The 22891-nt window shown below is 45.7% G+C and overlaps 1 protein-coding gene across 1 annotated transcript in view; it reads right to left on the minus strand.

The window, feature by feature from the left end:
- Window positions 1–4285: 4285 nt before the first annotated feature.
- The window catches only part of cpne4a (copine IVa), a 21399-nt gene continuing 2793 nt past the window's right edge, over window positions 4286–22891 (minus strand). Inside the window, exons 2-16 of the mRNA XM_044117276.1 lie at window positions 22725–22891; window positions 20629–20805; window positions 19038–19109; window positions 18738–18812; window positions 18093–18176; window positions 17842–17931; window positions 16641–16739; window positions 14863–14949; window positions 14439–14498; window positions 11185–11318; window positions 10494–10548; window positions 10175–10226; window positions 8659–8792; window positions 8355–8591; window positions 4286–8163 (exon numbers count right to left, since the gene is read on the minus strand). The exon at window positions 22725–22891 is cut by the window's right edge and continues 25 nt beyond it. Coding sequence (XP_043973211.1) covers window positions 8032–8163; window positions 8355–8591; window positions 8659–8792; window positions 10175–10226; window positions 10494–10548; window positions 11185–11318; window positions 14439–14498; window positions 14863–14949; window positions 16641–16739; window positions 17842–17931; window positions 18093–18176; window positions 18738–18812; window positions 19038–19109; window positions 20629–20805; window positions 22725–22891 — 1655 coding nt within the window. The 3' untranslated portion in view covers window positions 4286–8031. The remainder of the gene's footprint in view (window positions 8164–8354; window positions 8592–8658; window positions 8793–10174; window positions 10227–10493; window positions 10549–11184; window positions 11319–14438; window positions 14499–14862; window positions 14950–16640; window positions 16740–17841; window positions 17932–18092; window positions 18177–18737; window positions 18813–19037; window positions 19110–20628; window positions 20806–22724) is intronic.

Here is a 22891-nt window from a genome sequence, read left to right on the forward strand (position 1 = left end):
AGTCAACTTATATTATTACTTTTTGACCAATAATCAAATATCTTTTGACCAATAAAACATATCAGAATCTGTTAGCCTGTTTGTGCTAGCAGAGTATTTATCTATCTGAGATAAATGATAAAGTTTAATGTTCAGTCCTGGAATAACTGGATAAATAATTTTAATCTGATTATTGGATTATAAATAGTAACATGTTGGATTACTTGTTACTGAAACAAGAGTAACATGTTACTGACGTGTTGATGGGACCAAAATGTTTCTGTTTCTGCTCCAGTTCTTCCCTGATCCCTCAGGTTTCCTCTGATGACGGACTCCTAACTTCTACTTCCTGTTTACTAGCATCAGCCTGTAGTTCTGCGTTAGCCTGGCTGGTTCCGTCCAACCAGACAGAAAAATGACTAATTCACTTTGTGTTTTTTCTGTCATTTTAAAATTTCGCTCAAAATCCGTTTGACAGCCGGACGGAAACAAAGCTAGCAAGAACAGAGCCGAGTTCTGATCAGAACCTACCTGGTTCCGGTCCGAAACCCGACATGGCAGCTCATACTCCAGGTGATCTGCTGGTAGTTTTAAATTCGGAGATTCCGACCATTCCTGCTGCTTCTTCTTCTGTGGTTTTATTTCCTATCAGGCAGCAGCAGCTGCTGCCATTAGCAACACCGCTACAGGATTAGACCACCAGTCCGTTTGGACCGGATCGGAACCGCAGAGAAGAACCTTTTATTTTAATGTGGTGACAAAAACTTTAATTCCTGGTTTTAAATTTGAAATTTTGAGACGATCCATTCTCTGTCTATACTTCAGTTTTATTTGTGAAAACACAAAAAAACTGAATTGTTTCTTTTATTTCCGGCTTCATGAGCGACAGCTTCCTCTGCTCTGAAACGTTCCGACTGATGAAAAAGATTGAAGTTTGTTAAATCTAAAAACACTGGGAGCCAGAATAACCATCAGTAAGTGAGTCGCTCTGCTGCTCAGAGCATTGCAGGTGGAAACATTAAAGGGTTAATAGAGGAGCCATGTTGGGGCAACGTCCTGGAGGCGGAGCTTCCAGAAGAGTAGAAGCTTCTTAAAGAGACAGAGGCCCAATTTCGTCCATTAAATCAGGAAGTCAAGTTATTTTCAAGTCATTTTGAATGTAAAAAGCATTTTTAAAACAACTGACGCAGCGTTTGTTAGCATACACTGAGGCGTGTCTGTCTGTCTGTCAGCCGTCTCCTCCAGAACAAAAGCCGCTCCAGGTTTTGTTTCCTCTGAGTGAACCGAATCCTGTGAAGCTCTCAGGTTGACAGCAGCATGTTGGTGTGTTTCCACCTGAACGCAGCTCTGTGTGTTCAGCTTTATTCAACCTGCTGACAGGTTGTTGGACTCAGACATGTTCAGGAGTCCAAAACGGCCTGGACACACGCAGAGACGCCGAGGGACAACGGGGATCTGACAGGAAGCAGCAGAAAGCAGGAGAGAGACGACTGACTCACGGTGATCAGCAGCAGAGCAGCAGGTCGGGCTGACCAGAACCAGAACCATGATTCCTGCACATGAATCTAGAAAACAATCATGTAGATGCAAAAGACTCTCATCAACATGTCTAATAAACCAACTCTTCATGTTCTGCAAATATTATTTATGAGATTATACAAACATGATCAACAGCAATACGAGTTATCAGAAAAACATTCATTCAAATCTCAGCTTCAGACTAAATGTTTAGTAAGAAAGCAACATTTTTAATTAGCAATTTAAATATTTACTTCCAACCTAAACATTTAGCTCTAAGCTAACTAAATATTTAGTTTATGAACTAAATCGCTAGCTGAGAGTTAAACATTCAATTAAGCAAATCCACTAGTCAATAAGCGGAAGTGGACTATCAAAATAAAAGCTGGGGGTTGATAACGGCTGCTGGAAATCCATCAGTCCAAGTGGCTGGAACTGCTCGACATCACATCTGGACATAATTAATACAGATTTCTGCTGTCGCAAACTGTTGTTTCCATGGAAACCAACCAAATCACCACAGAAGTCACCAGTTTCAGGTGAAAGTTCCTGTTTATAACAGGCAGCTGCAGCGCTGGCTCCTGATTGGCCGATCCTCATTAACCTCCCGTCAGAGCCAAGCGTCACCTGAGCTCATCAGCAGAGGCGATTAAAGACCCGCTGAACATCGTTAATTAGGCAGCTCAGGGTCAGCTGGAGGGCCAGGCTTTAATCAGCAGACAGGAGGTTCTGCTGAGTCTCTCCAACATGGAGGAAGTCTGGGAAGTTTCCAGCAACTTCCAGGTTCCTCAGGGTTTCTGTTTACGCTGATGAGACTGTGATTCATGCTAGGCTCCATTTACGGCGTCTAAATAGTGCTCAAAAAATAATTCACAATAAATCCAGACAAACTTTTGACTAAAAATCTGAAATAGGTAGAAGAGCTGCAGGTAAACAGGAAGTGCCATCCATCCATCTTCTTCCTCTTATCCTGGTCGGGTCGTGGCGTCAGCAGCTTCAGTAGGGAGGTCCAGTCTTCCCTCTCCAGTCTCTTCTTCCAGCTCCTCCAGGAATCCCAAGGCGTTCCCAGGAATCTCAAGGCGTTCCCAGGAATCCCAAGGCGTTCCCAGGCCAGCAGAGAGACATCGTCCCTCCAGAGTGTCCTGGGTTTCCCCTCCTCCTGGTGGGACATGAACTCCTCACCAGGAAGGCGTCCAGGAGGCATCCTGACCAGATGCTCCTCAACTGGCCCCTCTCGACGTGAAGGAGCAGCAGCTCTACTCTGAGTTCCTCCCGGATGACTGAGCTTCTCTCTCTAAGGGAGAGCCCAGACACCCTACGGAGAAAACCCATTTCGGCCGCTTGTATCCGTGATCTGGTTCTTTCGGTCATGACCCAAAGCTCATGACCATAGATGAGGGTGGGAACGTAGATCGACCGGTAAATCGAGAGCTTCGCTTTTGGCTCAGCTCTCTCTTCACCACGACGGACCGGTACAGCGCCCGCTTGACGGCAGACGCTGCGCCAATCCGCCTGTCGATCTCCCGCTCCCTTCTTCCCCCATTCGTGAACAAGATCCTGAGATACTTGAACTCCTCCACTTGGGGCAGGACACCCCCCTGACCCGGAGAAGGCACTCTACCCTTTTCCGGCTCAAGACCATGGCCTCAGATTTGGAGGCACTGATCGCCATCCCAGCCGCTTCACACTCGGCTGCGAACCGCTCCAGTGAGAGCTGCAGATCACCACCTGATGAAGCCAAAAGGACCACATCATCCGCAAAAAGCAGAGATTTGATCCTAACTAAGGCCACCAAAACGGATCCCCTCAACACCTTGGCTGGTCCAGAGATTCTGTCCATAAAAGTAATGAACAGAATCGGAAAACAGGAAGTGGAAACAGTTCAATCTGGTCACAAGCCCTGTCTCCTGGATATCTGACTGTTTCTGGCAGTAAATTGGTAGCAGTGATGCTGTTTATGTTTCATTTGTTTGCTATGGATGAAGTGAAGAAACATATTATTTTTCAACTTGTTCTAATACAGTTTGTAAAGTTACACAATCAAAACTTAACAGCAGTAATTTAGCTAGCCTGTCATAGCAGGTTAAATATAGGCCTAAGTCAAATTTTCACCATGGATTTATTCATTTATAAATGTTAGTTTAAACATAAAATTAGCTCAAATTAAAATATTTAGATCCAAGCTAAATATTTCTGCCGCAACCTAACTAAATATTTATTTGACAAATTATTTAGAATGTTTACTAAATATTTAGTTTAATGCTAAATATTTAGCTTGGACACTAAATATTTGTTTAAAAGCTAAATATTTTGCTAATAAAATTAATCTAAACATATAGATTGAAGCTATATATTTAACTTGCTAGCTAAGTATTAAATTGTTAAAACCTAAATATTTAGTGTGAAATCTATTTAAGCTAGCTCAAAATAAAGTAAACATTTAGCTTGTTCAAGAGCTAACAGTTCAGCTAATATTTGGACACAAATAGAATCTGGGTTTTGTGAACCGCTAAATGAGCTTTTATTGAATTATTTTAGTGATCTGATCGGCAGATGTGTGGAACAGGAAGCGGTTTCTCCTGAAGGTCTGGATGATTTTCTGATGCGGAGTTAGCTTTTTGTTAGCTTTTCTTCTTCGTCTCTTCCACCCGTCACGCCTCCGAGCCGAGCCCTGCTGCTGCTGGCTGGGAAACCCCGCAGGACGTCAGAGCGCGACCGGAAGCCGAACCAGAACCAGAACCTCAACCGGAAGATTGTCTCAGCTTAATGAACCACTCACTCACTGCTGTCCGATGAACGTTTAATTATCGTGTTTTTGTTTCGCAGGTTAACATGAAGAAGAGTCAGGGGACTCAGCGCCTGTCCTCCATCTTTCCAAAACAGAACAGAAAATAATCACTAATATGAAAAAATATGAGAGAAAAACATTTCTTATCAGCAGATACAAGCTTTAAAGTTTTCACACCCTGGCTGTTTCAACCTCTCACTGCTTTTCTGCATAAAGTTATGGTCAAAATCATTTTTAACAAGCATTTTCAAAAATATGGAGTCTGTGGGGCGACAGCTGGACACATTTGGGGTCTTCCTCCATTGACAGCCCTGTTTTAAATGATGAAGTCAACTGATTAAAATCTCATTTTTCAAAAACAGATCTATTAATAAATAGTTAAATAATGTAATGGGGTCAGCAGGCCATTACAGGGGTCAACACTGGTATTTTTTAAGGTTTGTGAACTCCTAGCTTAGAGGAGAGTCAGTTTTCATGGATTGATGATGTAAATAAATGTGGGAAAGTTTTGAGATTAAAAATGAACAAACTGCCCGAATCTGAACTTGTTTCAATCAAACAGAGACATGAGGACGGAGGGAAACATCATGGATTCTGTCTTTTCCTCTTTAGCCTCTTCTATCTGCTCACACACTGCAGCTTACATAGCCATGTTTATGTCACAGTCATACATAAACAGCCTGAAACTGGTTATACTGGGAACAGACTGAGTAACATTTGATCATTTTCCAGCATTAAAGCTGTTTTTCTAAAACCAAATCTCATTATTTCTCAAGGTAATTTACACTGAGATTTACACCAGAACCCGACCAGGTCCAGGTCAGGTTCTGGACCTGGTGGAGCACAGAGACAGAAATGAATGAAGTCCAACAGAAGGTTTCTGCAGACATACTCAGTTTGTGCTTTTAAATCTACTCACATCGTTTCATGAACATGCTGGAGAAAAGACATCGTTATTTCCTCATATTTACTCACCAGCAAGAAAACTACCAGGAACCGCAGAGACCAGCAGGTCCTGCAAGTTCACCTGCATGCAAAACAACAGGCCATGCATCTGCCTCAGCATTTTAGAAAAGGGGAACAGTTGAGGATGCAAATGTCTCTGAAGGCAGCTCTTCATCTGCAAAATGCTTTGTAATATACGAACTTTACGAAAGTTTAGCAAAACATCAACACAGTCTTATAAAAACAGCAGGGAGAGTTGGGAGGGGTTCATACATTCCTTCATCGACTGCCTCCCTGCTCGGCATGCTGTCTGCAGGGAGGAGCCGCTTGCATTGGTCACGTTGTGTTTTTGTGCTTTTCTTCTGCTCTCGGCCGTCGTCGGTCCTGCATGCACAGCGGATGCTCAAGGTGCTGCACTTAGCATTTTTACACAGTCTGACCCTGAACTGGGGCAGCATGACAAAACCTCATGATGTTTCCTCCAAAATGGAGGATGACAACCAAAACACACTGCTTGCATCCAACCTTTCAGTATCTGATCTGATTTTTCCTGTCAGAAAGCCTCTGACTCGATGGCCGGTCTACGGACCACCGGACTAATAAGATCAATTATTCAGACCGGAGTTTGAACTGGAAGTCTTGCCAACGTCAACACTAAGATCAGAAAAGATCAGCGTTTCACCCTTTCTGAGCTCCAAACATGCAGAAGCATGTTATGGTTTTTGATAGTAAAAGATTTGAGTTGGTATTTGTGTGGCTATTGTTCTAAACTTCCTATTGTACTCATGACGTTCCTGTCAAATTGCTAATTAGTTCCGACCAAAATAGTCCTGAGGTCTGACAGTTGAAGACCAAAACATCAGATCAGATGATGTTCATAGAAACACGATAAAGATAACAGATCGCTAAGAACCATACTTACTCTGGCATGAATAATCGATCTTGCGAGTCCAGTCGTATCAGAGTGTAAAGAGTCAGATGCAGATGGTGTGTTTATCCTACAAGCTCTGGAATACTTGGACTGGTTTGGTCCAAAAAGCAACAGTCACCAAGCTGACGGACCTCATGGGGCCCGTTGACCTAATGAGTCACTTGCAGAATCTCCAAAAGAGGAAAACTGTGATGAGAACTTCCTGATTCACGCTGAGCTAATCCAGCTACACTGTGCAAATTACAGGGTGATTGAAGGTCCCTGGAAAAGCTCTACAGATGAGATGTTTGGTGTTAAAGATCTGAAGAACCACAGAGACGCTCCAAAGGATTTGCTCTGTCCTTGTGGATCCACAGAGAAAGAACTGAGACAGGAAGTGAGGTACTGGATGAGGAAGTGAGGACAGAGACACTGTGGTGAGGTGTGAGGTAGCGCCACACAGGAGTTCAAGTCCTGAAGGTGGAGGAGGTCAACCAGCAACAGCAACAGGCAGTGATCTAGCAAGGTGAAGACTGAATCTGGAGAAACCAGGAAGGAGAATCTGATGGAGCAGGTGAGACGGAGTCACCTGTGAACCTCTAAAAGGAGCAGGAAGTTTTCCAGCTGGTGAAGCCTGTATGAATAAATCTATGATCCAACATGGATTCATGTGTAGATGCCACAGAAGTTGTTTTCCACAGTTTCAGGGCCGACATGGTGACATCATACTAATTGTAGAATTCACCCCAACTTGGAGAAGCCAAACTGGTTCAATCATCGTCTCAGACTTCCAGCTGCCTCACACTTGGCTGTGAACCGTCCTTGTGCATTCTGTAGCTCCAGGCCAGAAAGAGCCAGCAGAACCACATCCACCCGGCACTCGGCTACGTCTATAAATCCTGTCCATACAAGTGATGGGCTCAATGAGAAGAATATGACAGCAATAGTAACAAAAAGCCCAGGTGAACATGTCTACTTGTTTCCATTGTACACATTTCTCTGAACAAGTGCAAGTGATTGTCACTCCACTGCGCAAGTTGGACAGAAATAAATGGAGAAGGAGCGAGACAAGCCCTTCCTGAACAGGACTGGTGATAAATGGCAGCCACACTGGAGTCCAACATGCACCAGAAACAGGTGTCAGTCATACCTCTACAGAGAATCCCTAATAAAGGACCCTGGGTTTTGTACTCGTGGAGCACCTGTACCCATGAGGGACACGGTTGAAAGCTTTCTCCAGCTCAACGAAACAAATGTGGGCCAGTTGGGCAACTCCCATAAGGTCTGAGCTCCTGTGGAGGGTGAAGAGCTGGTCCATGTTCGCTGGCCAGGACGGAAACCAAACTGCTCCTTCTGAAGGTTCAACTGCCTAATCTTTGTTCAGCTATGTTCTTGGTTCTGGGATGTCAAAACTTCTCTCAATGCACTGAGGTTTCTTCTCAACAAATAAATGATCAATGGAAATCTTGACTGAACCTTTCAGATATCTATGTAGGGTGGACCAGATGGAGTCATCTTCAGCAGTTACCGGGAGACCAGCAGCTCTCTGATCAACGATGAGATCTGAAAAGCATCTCCACCTTCATCTAGAGAGGAAGACGAGTGCAGCTGAAGGGGGTTGTCACTGGGAATTATTATTTGATATGAAAGGCAGCAAATGTTTCAGTTGATGACATCATTAAAAGTACTAAACAGCAGCAGCAAAAGCAGGAACCAAGGTGTTCCTAGACTTGGTCCCTCAGAACAAAACTGTGAAGGCCAACTGGTTCAAGGATAGATGACCCCAATGCCTCATGGGTAAATACTGCGTGCATCATCTTTAGCATCCGCTTTGACAAAAAACACAAGACAGTAAACATTTTGTGAGGTTGGTCTGCCGTGGTGCTGAAGTTCAGGGGCCGAACGGCCTGGAAGACTGGTATTCACTGGGCACTTTGGGCTTGATGCCCTTGCTGTTGTAGTAGTCAACCACCTGGTTGGGCACTTCTGCTAAGACGCTCTTAGCCAGAGCAGCCGGAGAGGCCTGGAGAGGACACAAGAGGAAACAAAATGTTGCTTGATATGAACCCGACACGAGTCAGTTTACCAGAAACAAAACTTCTTCAGTCCAAAAGGTGCTGTAACATGTCTGGAACTGAGCAATAAGGACATAGAATAGGCATAATGAGTCTCAGAAAGAGTTTTATGAATATCCTCTGGCTCTCTGAAACTCACATGTTTGAAGTTGCGAAAGGGGACAAACTGGACGATGTCCCGGAGGACGGGTTCGCCTTTGGGCGACCGCAAGATCCCGTCATCCCCATCCAGCATCTGCATGTCACTGAAGTCAGCGTTCCCTATCCCGACGATGATGATGGACATCGGAAGATGGGAGGCCTGGACGATGGCTTCCCTGGTGTCGGCCATGTCGGTGATGACGCCGTCAGTCAGGATCAGCAGAATGAAGTATTGCTGGAGCAGGAAGTTCAAGTCAGTTTAGATCGGCGGGAACTGAAGGTTCCTGAAGGCAGCGTCTCACCATGGCCTCTTTGGTGTGGACCTCCTGTGAGGCGGACTTGGCGACCTTCTGGATGATGGGGGCGATGTTGGTGGGGCCGTAGAGCTGCAGCTTGGGTAGGCAGGCCTGGTACGCCTCCACCACACCCTGGATACCTGAGCAGGTCCAAACGGAACCGCTTACAATGAGTCAGTCAGTCCAATTACTTCAGATGTTCATACGCAATACGAAGCATATTTTAAAAGTGAAAATTTTGAATTTTACTTAAATATAACAGGAAATCTCAGAACTTTCTACACAAAGAAAAAAATGCAACAAAACTTTGAAATAGTGAAGCTCATATTCCTTAGTGGAGGCTACTCACTAATGCTAGCATTAAATATGCTAACAACTAGCATGTGTAAGCTGGTCACCCACTGGAAGTTCAGTTTAGTTTATCACTTTATTTTGGTAAATTGTCCACATTAAACAGGAAATAACAAAAAAACAACACTAAACAAAAAAACAACAGGCTGAAACAAAATTTATTCTTGTTTTTATACCCAACAACCTACCAGCATGTCTTCACAACACTTATAGAAATCTACAGAACAGCCTAAGATTTGATCATTTCACATTTTAAGGCTCTTTTAAAGTTCCCCAAGAAAAGGACAGAACTTCAAATCATCATTCAATTCATTCCAGTTTCACACCAATAACTGAAACACATCAAGACTTTTTCTGGCTTTTCTCTTTTGCACAAATATAAACAAACCTCACAAATTATATTCATGTTACTATTTTTTTCCAGAGCCGTTCCCGTAGCGGGTCAAGATTTTAAAAGCATTATTTTCATGATTAGCAAATTAATCCTGATGTCTGCGGTGTTTCTTTAAATAAAATGCTCTGCTTCTTCCTCCCGGTCTGATTGGAGCCGCTAGCAGCAAAAAGCTAACGGCTAACCAGCTAATTGAGCTTGATCCCTACGGACTACTGGAAGGTGTGATGCTGCAACTCTTCACCGTTTCTGTTGCAGCTGGTCTGAGTTTTACTGTGAATATTCTTTGACTCCAGGTCCTCAGCGTTTGGTTTGTCTTAACTCAGATACGATCACGCTGCGCCTCGTGTTTGCTACCTGAGATTAAATGACGGAAAAGAGGAAACTTCATGCTGGAGGTCAGCAGACAGCCAGAGAAGCGGATCAAAGCCGCCGCTGATCAATCTGATCAATAGTCAGTGAGGACACGAAGGACGTGGCCACTCTTCTTCTTCTGATTCTTTAGTTAAGAGCATGTTGTCATGGAAACAGAAATTTGAATGAATGAAGAATCAGGTCAGAATTTTGTTTTAAGAACAGGATTTTAATTTGAGGGCAATTATTTAGTTTTTGGGCAGAACCGTTCCTCTCTGCCGTTTGGACCAATCGGAGAGCAGAACCGTTCCTCTCTGCCGTTTGGACCAATCGGAGAGCAGAACCGTTCCTCTCTGCCGTTTGGACCAATCGGAGAGCAGAACCGTTCCTCTCTGCCGTTTGGACCAATCAGAGAGCAGAACCTACCGGCACATTCCGGGTTGTCCTTGTTGAAATTCACAGCGAAGTCGTGGGAAACCTGCAGGAAACAGGAAGCTGCGTTTGATCTTTGAATAAGAGAGGAAGATGAGAGCTCACTTTCTTCATCATCATCTGCTGTGGGTTTATTGGTTCTGATCATTCAGATCTGAAGTAATGGCCTGGACCCAAAGCAGAGCAGATCAGTTTCCTGCTGATCAGAATGCATCATGGGAAGGGAAATAAGGTCAGCAGGGGGCGCTGCCTAACATGCAGCAGCAACCTCTCTGAGCAGAGTGCATGCTGGGATGGCCCGGCGGGTCGTTACCTTGAAGTCTGGAGGGATCCGGGCTCCAAAGCCAAATGCTGGAAACATTTTATCACTGAGGAGAGACGAGACAGAGAAACACTCTGATTGGCTGAGGGAGGTTACTTCCTGTTCTGGAACAGTTTCTGATTGGCTGAGGGGAGGTTACTTCCTGTTCTGGACAAAAGCCCATCAGAATCTGATTTAGTCACATTTCTGTTTCCAACATCTGGAGTATTTTCTCAAGTTTATGAGAATAAATGAAAATGTATGAAGTCAAATAATTTCTAAAATATAATAATATGAGGTCAACATCAAAGTTATTTAAAGTTTTCAATCTTCAGATTCTTCCCAGATTGGAGCAAAGTTCATCTTTCCAGAGTTTCTCTGATCATTCATGGAGCTTCTTCAGAAATCTGGACTGTGAATGTTAACATTAGCATTAGCTGCTACATGTTAGCATTGAGATGCTACTTTTGGTTAGCCTATCGTCTGAGATAGGCTTTTTGCACAACAGCAGTCTTCACATGGCTTTGAAATGATCTGATAACTAAACTTTTTAAGCTTGTAGAAATGACAGAATCTGGAGGTGAAACCATCAGATTATTTTTATGATGTTAATCTCAGTGAACCCTCCAGAGGGCATTCTGAGAGCCCAACCTGACGGTCTGAGACCGCAGCGGGCCGAGCGGCGCCGCCGGTTCTGACCCACCTGTCGTAGTCCTGGCAGATCTCACCCACGGCCACCAGCGCCTTCAGGTACTCGTTGGGCTGGAAGGGGTGGATGTAGTGCAGGGAGCAGCTGTTCCGCGGGTCACCGTTAGACGCCGTGAAGTCGATGGCCACCTGCGGAGGAAACGGCCAATCAGAGGCTAGCAACCGGGAAGGCGTTTCCATGACGATCACAAAGGAAGCGTCAGTCACAGAAGCTTAGAAAATCAGGAAGTTTCCTCTGGAGACGACAGGAAGCTGCTGCCACATCAAACAGCTGGTTCTGGTTCTGGTTCTGAACCTGGTTCCAGTTCCGGATTCCGGTACTGGTCCTTAGCCGCCGCTTGTAAAGCTTCACTTTGTTCACCATGTTATTCATCATGTTTCAAACTAAACACTAAGTTAGCCAGCTAAATATGACATTAAGCTAACACAGGAACTATTTAGTTTGGAGCTCAATATTTAACCTGATAACTCTTTAGTAGTGATGTTCCGTGATGAGCCGAGGCTTCGAGGCGTGTGTCGAGTAATGGAGGGGGCGTTTCCGTAAAGCGCGTATCGAGGCTTGCTTCATTTAGGGGAGGAGCCGAAAACGATGACGTCCGAAGCCTCGCTGCCCGGCTGAACCACGTGACTGCTTCGGGAAGTGGCTCAGATTTTGGCGCGGGGTTTAGAAACCCCACAGGCTCCATTCAAAATGTGGGTTGTTGTAGGCGAGTTGCGGTCAGTTGAGAGAGTGGATAGAGTTTTGATAGTTTGGATTGTGGTTATTTAGTTTGAGACAGGTAGGGAGAATAAATAAATAAACACTACAACTGCCCCCACCCAATAGGGCAGTTTCACTAGGAAGTCATAGGAAAGCACGGGCCGCCGCACGTCGTCCACAACTCCTCGTCCTCTGAGAGAGAGAGAGAGAGACAGAAACAGACAGAGAGACACAGATACAGAAAGGGGGAGAGAAAAAAGACAGGCAAAGAGAGAGAGAAAGATATATAGATCTAGAGATAGAGAGAAACAGAAAAATAAAAAATAGATATTTACAGAGAGAAAGAGATAGATACATACAGACAGAAAAAGAGAGAGAAAGATATATAGAGATAGAGAGACAAAATATATATATACAGAGAGAGGGAGACACAGAGAAAGGAAAAAAGAGAAAATCCTATCCTGTCCCACAGCTATCCTATTTTTAATTTTAATTTTAATTCTAATATTAAGGATACGTGAGTTTTCACCACTTGATTTAACTTGAGTTACCTTGAACTCCAATACCATCATCACACACATCATAAGCAGATTTGCTCTAGAATAAGCAAGGTATTGATCTAAATTAATTTTTCCCCCCTTCCCCCTTTATTTATTTTTCTGGGATTAATATTTAATGTTTTTAGACTTTATTATTTCAGGACTTATAATTGGGTTATTTATTTAATTTGAGCTTTTTACTAATAATCTCACTATTATAAATAGGATTGGTTAGTTAGTTTTAAAGTTCTTAATTTTTATATTAGGATTTTTAAGATAGCTGTGGGACAGGAAAGGATTGTTTTGTATATATATTTCTCTCTATCTCTATCTCTATATATCTCTTTCTCTCTCTTTGTCTCTTTTTTTCTTCACCTTTTGTGAAGTCATTCCCAAGAGCCATAATAGACAAAAATTCAATTCATCACTCGTGTTAAGATACAGCTGGTTGTGATTATACACCTGGCCAGTAGGTGGTGTCGTGTGCACATGAAGCTTCAAGAAATGAACCCTTTCTCAAACCAGTTGGCTCAAGTGGTTCAATGCCTCATGAGGCTTCATCTCACCATCACTACTCTTTAGCTGTGAGCCGGTGTGGAGAACGGTCCGTTCTGCATGCCGAGTTCTTGATACATAGCTTTGACGAATTTATGAATTCCACGTATTGGAATCAGGAATTTGGAAAGAAGTTTGGAAGATCAAGCTTTTATTTTGGTAACCCACTTCCACAAGCAAATTAACATTAGCTAAATATTTAGCCTTATGTTTAACTTGATAACTAAACATTTAGTTTGAAAAGGAGACATTTACAGATGAATGAATAAAATTGAAAATGAGACGTTGAAACATGAACTCCATGTTTTTCTCTAATGACAACCCAAACGATTTCTGCTGGTTTCTGTAGCCTGACAGGCGGCGACCCGAACCGACCCGAACCGATCAGAACCGACCCGAACGCCCGACTGTTCACAGCCAGACGAGTCAAACTGGACCCATCCTGTCTGCTTCTGGCTCCACTGGTTCCACTGGAACAGTTAGAGGCTCTAACTGGGACACAGAGGCTGCCAGTGCAGTTGTCCTGGTTACCATTGCCATGGCAACACCAGGCAGACCCAGACAGCAATGAGAAGCGGGACGCTGATCCGGATCTGACCTTCGTGAAATTCTGAGATCTCTGGAGGAAATTTTCTGGGTCTTGATTGTCTGCAAAGGGGAGTGTGTGTCGGTGTGTGTGTGTGTCGGTGTGTGTGTGTGTGGGTCGGTGTGTGTGTGTGTGTGTGTGTGGGTCGGTGTGTGTGTGTGTGTCGGTGTGTGTGTGTGTATGTCAGTGTGTGTGTGTGGGTCGGTGTGTGTGTGTATGTCAGTGTGTGTGTGTATGTCGGTGTGTGTGTGTGGGTCGGTGTGTGTGTGTGTGTGTGTGTATGTCAGTGTGTGTGTGTATGTCTGTGTGTGTGTGTGTGTGTGTGTGTGTGTATGTCAGTGTGTGTGTGTATGTCGTGTGTGTGTGTCAGTGTGTGTGTGTGTGTGTGTGTGTGTGTGTGTGTGTGTGTTTCCTCGGTGTGTGTGTGTCAGTGTGTGTGTGTGTGTGTGTGTTTCCTCGGTGTGTGTGTGTCAGTGTGTGTGTGTGTCGGTGTGTGTGTGTGTGTGTGTGTGTGTCAGTGTGTGTGTGTTTGTCGGTGTGTGTGTGTGTATGTCAGTGTGTGTGTGTATGTCGGTGTGTGTGTGTGTATGTCAGTGTGTGTGTGTATGTCGGTGTGTGTGTGTGTGTGTGTGTATGTCAGTGTGTGTGTGTGTGTCGGTGTGTGTGTGTGTATGTCAGTGTGTGTGTGTATGTCAGTGTGTGTGTGTGGGTCGGTGTGTGTGTGTGTGGGTCGGTGTGTGTGTGTGTGTGTGTGTGTGTGTGTAGGTGTGTGTGTGTGTGTGTGTGTGTCGGTGTATGTCAGTGTGTGTGTGTGTGTCGGTGTGTGTGTGTGTATGTCAGTGTGTGTGTGTGTGTGTGTGTGCTCTCACAGTGAACTGTATCTGACAGCCGCCCATGATGTAATCCAGGAAGGAATGCATCTTGATGATCTGAGAGGAAACAGAAACTCTGTTATGAATCACTGAAGCTTCGCCGTCAGCTGACCAGACGGCAGCCAATCAGAGCAGGCGCTGCAGGCGAAGAGTTTATAATCAGGAAACAGCAAAACTAAAAATGGTTTTTGGTCAGAACCAGAAATACAATCTGAGACCGATTCCAGAATGACCAAAGGTTCTGGACTGGACACCGGTTCTGACCCAAACTAACAAAATAAGTTCAGAGGTTTCAGTCTGCAAGAGAACAGAACCAGCTCTCCTCTGGGATCTGTCCGGTTCTGCTCTGTTTGGGTCAGCAGGCGGCCCAGTTCCAGCCCGGTGTGCTGTGACAGAACCGGACCTCTGGAGCAGAATTCACCTTGCACTGGTTCAGGATGACGATCCCAGAGTTCTTGTAGTTCTTCTTCTTGGTTCTGTATTTGGGATTTATGCACGGCCACTGGACCTGGAACACAAACAGGAGACAGGAAACTGGACCTCAGACCTCTGGAAGGTTCTGCTCTGGATCTTTGACCCGTTTTATTTCAGTGATGTGAAGTGGATCAGTCTGAACGAACGATTCATGCTTTCATTGGTGAACAGTTCAGATGTTTGACTGTGTTCACATTATTTTCCAATAAGTTCAGTTTATAAAGTATTCACATCCCTAGAACCTCTGACCATCTGGCTTCGGGTCGTTTTACTGAGAATTGATGGTACATGAGGAAGCGTCGCCCCCCATCCAGCGGTGGTTACCGCCCTGAGGTCGCCGCCAGTTTCAGCGATCTGGAGTTCAGAGGTGAACGTCCAGCTGACAGGAAGCAGATAAATGGTGTCTCGTTCTCCGGCTCAGGGACCCTGTCGTGTTTCCAAGGAAACCAGCGGCAGAGCGCCTGCAAGCTGGCCGGACCGGGTCCGGACCGGGTCCGGTCCAGAGCTCAGCGGAGGAAACATCCAGAAGAATCTGGACTCTGTTTGTGAATGATTGGTCGGATAATGACATAAATCCAGATTTACAGCTGAAAGCAGAACCATGTGAACATCAAAGGTCCTTCAGGGTCACTTCCTGTTCACACCGACCTTCAGGAGAACCAGGCCCGTTTGTCTGAATCTAACAACCTATGAGAAATAGAAAATGTCCTTTCACTCAGTAAGGGTTTGAAGAAAACCTGCAGAAATGCAACAAATTATGAAGAACATTAAAAAAGATAAAGTGTTGAAACTTTTAGGATCCTTTTTGGCTTCAGCCATTTTCCTGTTTCCTCTTCCTGCTCTGTCAGCCAGATTCCCATGTCTCCATCAGACTCCTCCCAGTAGAAACCAGTGACCAGTAGAAACCAGTGACCAGTAGAAACCAGTGACCAGTAGAAACCAGTGACCAGTAGAAACCAGTGACCTGCACCCAGATCATTCAGGACCCTTCAAACTGAAACCCTGAAGAACATGGAGGACGTTCCTGAGTTCTGGCATTTAGAGAAAAACACAAACCTGCAGCAGCGACGCTGAGAGCACAGAAAAGATACCGACCTGCTGAGCCCCGCGCACAGAGAGAGGCAGGGTGTGTGTGTGTGTGTCCCGGTGTGTGTGAGGCACCGTGTGTGTGTGTGTCCCGGTGTGTGTTACAGTATTTAGGTCGTGGTGTCGCTCAGTCTGACACTCAGTTGGTAAATTGATTGTACAGCTAAAGGAGAAACAGCAGAAACACACAGAGACTCACACTGAGAGACACACACGCACACACACCGTGCCTCACACACACACCGTGCCTCACACACACGCACACACACCGTGCCTCACACACACACGCACACACACCGTGCCTCACACACACACGCACACACACCGTGCCTCACACACACACACTGGGCTTCAAGCTGGAGTTTGTTCATTTAGATCAGTGGATCCAAAGTGGGTCCTGGCTGTCCTTCATCCTGCATGTTTTATTCCTCCTCTGCGGGTCGATGTTCTCCTTCGTCTTTCTAAAGATCCGTCGTTGGGTCCAGGTGAGTTAAACCAGGGAGAGAATAAAACATGCAAACGGTCCCCAGGGACCCACTTTGGATCCACTGATCTAAATGTTTCTGTGCTTCTTTGAGCTCTAGCAGCAGATGACCTCTGACCTGCAGATGACCTCTGACCTGGACGTGGCGGTCTCACCTGTCGGCCGTCGATGGCGCCTCTCATCTCCTTGAAGGACGCCTCGAACTCTCCGATGTAATCGTGTTTCCCGTTGGAGTCCCAGTCCCACACGGTGCACTGGAACCAGAACACAGAGCACACTGGAGGGCAGGCCCGGTTCCGATACCGGGTCACAAACCGGGCCGAGTGGTTCTGATCCGGGTCAGGACCACCCGACCCGGTTTCTGTAAAAACAGTTTCTGAGACTAAATTCAAAGAGTTGTGGTTTTATCACCGGGGCACAGAACCAAATGGTTCTGGAGGTACCGCTTTGGTCTGGTTGTCTCTCAAAATCCACCACCATGGTAACGTTGCTCAACAACTGTTGGATTTTTTTTAGAGTTTTTCCTTCCACTGAACTCTCCATGATCTCTCTGCGATGCAGCGCCGTGTGAACAGCTCAGCTTTAGTTCTACTGTTTATAACTAAACCTTTATGAACGAATGAATGAGACGGTAAAATGAAAAAAATAAAAACTAACCTCCATTTTGTTCCTAAATAACCACCGCTGTTCATTTCTGATGATGTAAATCAGAGGAGCCCAAAGTGGGTCCCTGGGGGCCTCCTGCATGTTTTAGTCTCTCCCTGGTTTAAAACACCTGGATCCAATGATTAGAGGTCGAAGAAAAACACTGACCTGCTGAAAGCTTGTTGCTACCACCAGGGAGAGACTAAAACCTGCAGGGTGCCGGCCCTCAGGGACCCGCTTTGGGGACCCTGATGTAAAGGCACTGATGGCACCCCATACGTCCCTTCCTGGTCAGTTCTTGTCCAGGATGCCACCTGCCCTGCAGTGAAGCGCATGTGCATAGCAGGAAATCAGCTAGCTTAGCGAGCTAATGCGGCTGGTTAGCAGTTGCGATCAACAATTAGCTTGCCAGCTACATTAGCTCACCAGGCTAGCTGCTCAAGGAAATTCCCAGTAATCTGTTTTCACAGCTAAAACTCCCAGTTACTTTATGGTCCAGAGTTTCATTGGAACACCCTTGAGATTGACCTCTGACCCCTGACCTCTGGGTTAAAAAAAACCTCAGGCTCCAGACAGACTGACTGAGGAAAGTGAAGGCTTAGCTTAGCTAAAGTGCGATTTGCCGCAGCAGCAAATCAGATGTCCACATTTAACCTGGAGTCGTGACATCATCAGCTGACATCATCATCTGAGGGATGGGCGGAGTCTTACCTGCAGCTTCCTGTCATGGTCTCCACTGCAGAGTGAGTTCAGAGACACTTTGAAGGTTTTCCAAACCGGATTCAGATTATTCATGACCGTCTGAGGAGGACAGACACAGAGACGTTAGACTGAACCAGATTAACTCAAACTGAACCAGATTAACTGGAAATGAAACATTTTCTGAAATGCAGAAATTGATGAATTTTAATGTTGATGTTGTAAACATGAGGTATTTTTGGGTTTCGTTGTGGATCTGCTACCTCAGTCCTGTAGACGAGCTGCATGGTGGCATCGTCGTTCACTCTGTAGATCTCCAGGAACGGATCCGATTTACTGAAAAAGTCCTGGGAAACATCCAGAAACACTCGGGATCAGCAGACAGAGATTTTGCTGCACAGAAACGTTCCCTCCATTTCTCTACAGCAGGAAACGCCTTCTGAATCACAACAGAGCAACCTCTGTTAGCGCTTTTGCTAACTTTGAAAACATTTAGCACACTTAGTTTCCCCTACATTACTTTTACCAGATAAAGTTTAGAGTGCTAATTTACTCGTCTGTTTTGTAAACTTTCAGCTAAATAAAGTTTGACCTCTGCGTTGAAGTTTGAAAATTTACATATATGGATTGTTTTGAACTCCTCAACACATAGTGGCGTCAAAATGGCGGAATTTAGGACTTTAGCATTAGCTTCCATCAAATACGGCACTGACTTGGCGCTTTAGTGTTAGCTTAGCTGAGTTAGGATATTGCTTTAGCATTAGCCAAGCTAATGTTTATAACGAGTGGTTTATGATTAGTGCAGCTAACTTCTTAGCTAGCTGTGTCCACCGCTGGTTTTAGCTAAGTTAGCTTCGGGACAGTTAAACCCGGGAAACTGGAAACAGATCTGAGACTGAAGCTGCTACCTTGTCGTCCAGCTTCCTGGCACTGAAGGAGAGCTCGATGTAGTCATCGTTCCCCGTCAGCTCTTCTGCTGTGATCTGAACACACACACACACACACACGTCCCTTTGATCTGAGGCTGATTACGAGGCGAGGACGCCGTCATTAAGTCAAAAACAAACACTGAATATTCAGATCAGGAAGATCTAAGGGACCAGTAGCAGTCAGTAACACAGGAGCAGGTTCAGGTGACTGAAAGCAGAACCGGATATAAACCGGAGGACCAGCTGAAACGGCTCCAACACTCCGGCACTCGTACTCACCGTGATGATGGTTTTCCCCACGGTTCCTCCGGGTCGGAGCAGAGCTTTGGACAGGTTCCTCTGGGAGACGATCTGCACACACACAGGTTCACACCGCGATGTTTCCTGATTATGTTCCAACCCTCCCACCAGCTCAGCCCTATCGGCCCCTGCCTTTATGCTTATGAACAAATTTTTACATTTTCCTTTCAATGTGTTTGAGGGAAGCCCACAGTGCTTCCCTCTGTGGGCTGAACAGTGGTACTGCAGGTGAATTTTCCTATTGGCTCCAGTTTTATTGACGTTTCAGTTTCCAGTTTATTGATCTCTGTCTGGTTCAGGTATGAAACTACTCAGAGGCGCCCCCTGGTGGCTAGCATTGATCGATAGCGTTGATCAACAGTGTTGATGTAATTGTGTCTCTAGTTGCTTGTTTGAGTAAAAAGTAAACATGGAGACAAAGTTTCAAAAGTGTCGCCACGGTTGCTATGGTTACTAGGGATAGTTGACAGAACCAGTGACATCACCATACAACACTTTTACTTTTTATTTTTTTCCCCTCCAGGGGGTCTTTTTGTGGGTCTAGTGTCCCTTATTTGAAAGTAGACTGACAGGAAGGGGAAGGAAAGGGGAAGACATGCAGCAAACATCGGCCGGGTTCGGGAATTGAACCCGCGACCGCCATGTCGAGGACTGAAGGCCTCCAAATGTGGGTTGCGCTGTCCCCTATGCCACCACAGCACGCCCCACCATACAACGCTTTAACCTGGGGGTCCCCAAAGTGGGTCCCTGAGGGCCTCCTGCATGTTTTAGCCTCTCCCTGGTTTAACGCATCTGGATCACATGATGGATCTTTAGAGACCGAAGAGGAACTTTGACCTGCTGAAAGGTTGTTGGTGCCAGAGAGAGAATGAAACCTGCAGGATGCAATCGGCCCTCAGGGACCCACTTTGGGGGTCCCTGCTTTAACCCTTAGAAACATCATCAACACCAGAACCTGGTCTGGTTCTGGTTCTGGACCAATCGACTGTCACTATGTAAACGACATGTTTCTTTAGTGGTACTCAATTTTTCACACATTATTTTTTCCTGGTTATAAATTCTATTGATGAGAAATAAATCTTTACACACACACACACGCACGCACACACACACACACACACGCACACACACACACACACACACACACGCACGCACACACACACACACACACACACACACACACACACGCACACACACACACACACACACACACGCACACACACGCACGCACACACACGCACGCACGCACACACACACACACACACACACGCGCGCGCACACACACACACACACGCACACCTACACACACACACACACACCGTGTCCAGACTTTCCGCTCCTGTTTTCTCTGGTCTCTGCAGGAAATGAAATCATCCGGGTGGAAAATGAAACTGCAGGAATCGAATCTTTTCCAAATCAAAGATCTTCCTTTAACATCTGGTTGAGTTTTTATTTAAAGGGATCTGCAGTGCAGCTTCAGGCCGACAGAAACCGCTGCTAGACGACAGGGGGCGCTGTTGGCAACGTTACAGGCAAAAAGTAAGTAATGATTTGTCCCAGCTGGACTCACCTGTCCCAGCGTACACTCCACTGAGCCCAGGAAGTCGGGCTCCTTCGGCCCGTTGTGGCTGTTGATGTCGAACAGCTCGAAGCGCAGCCGCTGCACCTCTTCAAAATAAAAGTCCAAGGTGAAGACCTTGGAGTAGGCGGGGTTGACGCAGCTGCGGATCACCTCGGTCCGGTCCACCTGTGGACGCACAGCGAGGTAAACCTGTCAGAACCAGCAGAACTGGGTCAGGTTCTGCTGGTTCTGGAGCTGGACCAACAGCACCCAGATGGCGCTGAGGAATCAGAACCAGAACAGAGTGATGTTCTGGTTCTGATGTTCTGGTTCTGATGTTCTGGTTCTGATGTTCTGGTTCTGATGTTCTGGTTCTGAGGTTCTGTTCTGGTTCTGATGTTCTGGTTCTGTTCTGGTTCTGATGTTCTGGTTCTGATGTTCTGGTTCTGTTCTGGTTCTGGTTCTGATGTTCTGGTTCTGGTTCTGATGTTCTGGTTCTGTTCTGGTTCTGTTCTGGTTCTGATGTTCTGTTCTGGTTCTGGTTCTGATGTTCTGGTTCTGATGTTCTGGTTCTGGTTCTGATGTTCTGGTTCTGATGTTCTGGTTCTGTTCTGGTTCTGGTTCTGATGTTCTGGTTCTGATGTTCTGGTTCTGTTCTGGTTCTGATGTTCTGGTTCTGTTCTGGTTCTGATGTTCTGGTTCTGTTCTGGTTCTGATGTTCTGGTTCTGGTTCTGTTCTGGTTCTGTTCTGGTTCTGATGTTCTGGTTCTGTTCTGGTTCTGATGTTCTGGTTCTGGTTCTGGTTCTGGTTCTGTTCTGGTTCTGATGTTCTGGTTCTGTTCTGGTTCTGGTTCTGTTCTGGTTCTGATGTTCTGGTTCTGGTTCTGGTTCTGGTTCTGTTCTGGTTCTGATGTTCTGGTTCTGTTCTGGTTCTGTTCTGGTTCTGATGTTCTGGTTCTGTTCTGGTTCTGTTCTGGTTCTGTTCTGGTTCTGATGTTCTGGTTCTGGTTCTGGTTCTGGTTCTGTTCTGGTTCTGGTTCTGGTTCTGATGTTCTGGTTCTGTTCTGGTTCTGATGTTCTGGTTCTGTTCTGGTTCTGATGTTCTGGTTCTGTTCTGGTTCTGTTCTGGTTCTGATGTTCTGGTTCTGATGTTCTGGTTCTGTTCTGGTTCTGGTTCTGGTTCTGGTTCTGTTCTGGTTCTGATGTTCTGGTTCTGTTCCGGTTCTGGTTCTGGTTCTGATGTTCTGGTTCTGTTCTGGTTCTGATGTTCTGGTTCTGATGTTCTGGTTCTGGTTCTGATGTTCTGGTTCTGTTCTGGTTCTGGTTCTGGTTCTGTTCTGGTTCTGGTTCTGGTTCTGGTTCTGGTTCTGGTTCTGGTTCTGTTCTGGTTCTGATGTTCTGGTTCTGGTTCTGATGTTCTGGTTCTGGTTCTGTTCTGGTTCTGGTTCTGGTTCTGTTCTGATGTTCTGGTTCTGGTTCTGTTCTGATGTTCTGGTTCTGTTCTGGTTCTGGTTCTGTTCTGGTTCTGGTTCTGGTTCTGGTTCTGGTTCTGTTCTGATGTTCTGGTTCTGTTCTGGTTCTGGTTCTGGTTCTGATGTTCTGGTTCTGTTCTGGTTCTGATGTTCTGGTTCTGTTCTGGTTCTGTTCTGGTTCTGATGTTCTGGTTCTGATGTTCTGGTTCTGGTTCTGTTCTGGTTCTGATGTTCTGTTCTGGTTCTGATGTTCTGGTTCTGATGTTCTGGTTCTGTTCTGGTTCTGGTTCTGTTCTGGTTCTGTTCTGGTTCTGGTTCTGGTTCTGGTTCTGGTTCTGATGTTCTGGTTCTGTTCTGGTTCTGATGTTCTGTTCTGGTTCTGGTTCTGTTCTGGTTCTGGTTCTGGTTCTGATGTTCTGGTTCTGTTCTGGTTCTGATGTTCTGTTCTGGTTCTGGTTCTGTTCTGGTTCTGATGTTCTGGTTCTGTTTGGGTCGTACTGATTAGAACAGAAATAAATTCAGTAAATTTTTTTCTCCTGAACTCAAAATTTTCTCATAACAAATCAACACTGAAACAAAGATGGCGGCGCGTGAGGAGGACGTGACGCGGCGCTGGTTGCCATGACAACCCACCTCCATCCACCGGCCGTGGGACTGCATGTTGAGGACGACGCAGGGGTCGGGCCTGGAGAGGGCGTCCCGGTCCGAGACGCCCTTACAGGTGAGGCGCAGCTCCACCTTGGTGAGGCAGGAGCTGCTGAACAGACCCAGAGAGCCGGGCGCCGAGTCCAAGATGTCGC

This window comes from Gambusia affinis, linkage group LG05, assembly GCF_019740435.1.
Source record: "Gambusia affinis linkage group LG05, SWU_Gaff_1.0, whole genome shotgun sequence".
Taxonomy (NCBI): Eukaryota; Metazoa; Chordata; class Actinopteri; order Cyprinodontiformes; family Poeciliidae; genus Gambusia; species Gambusia affinis.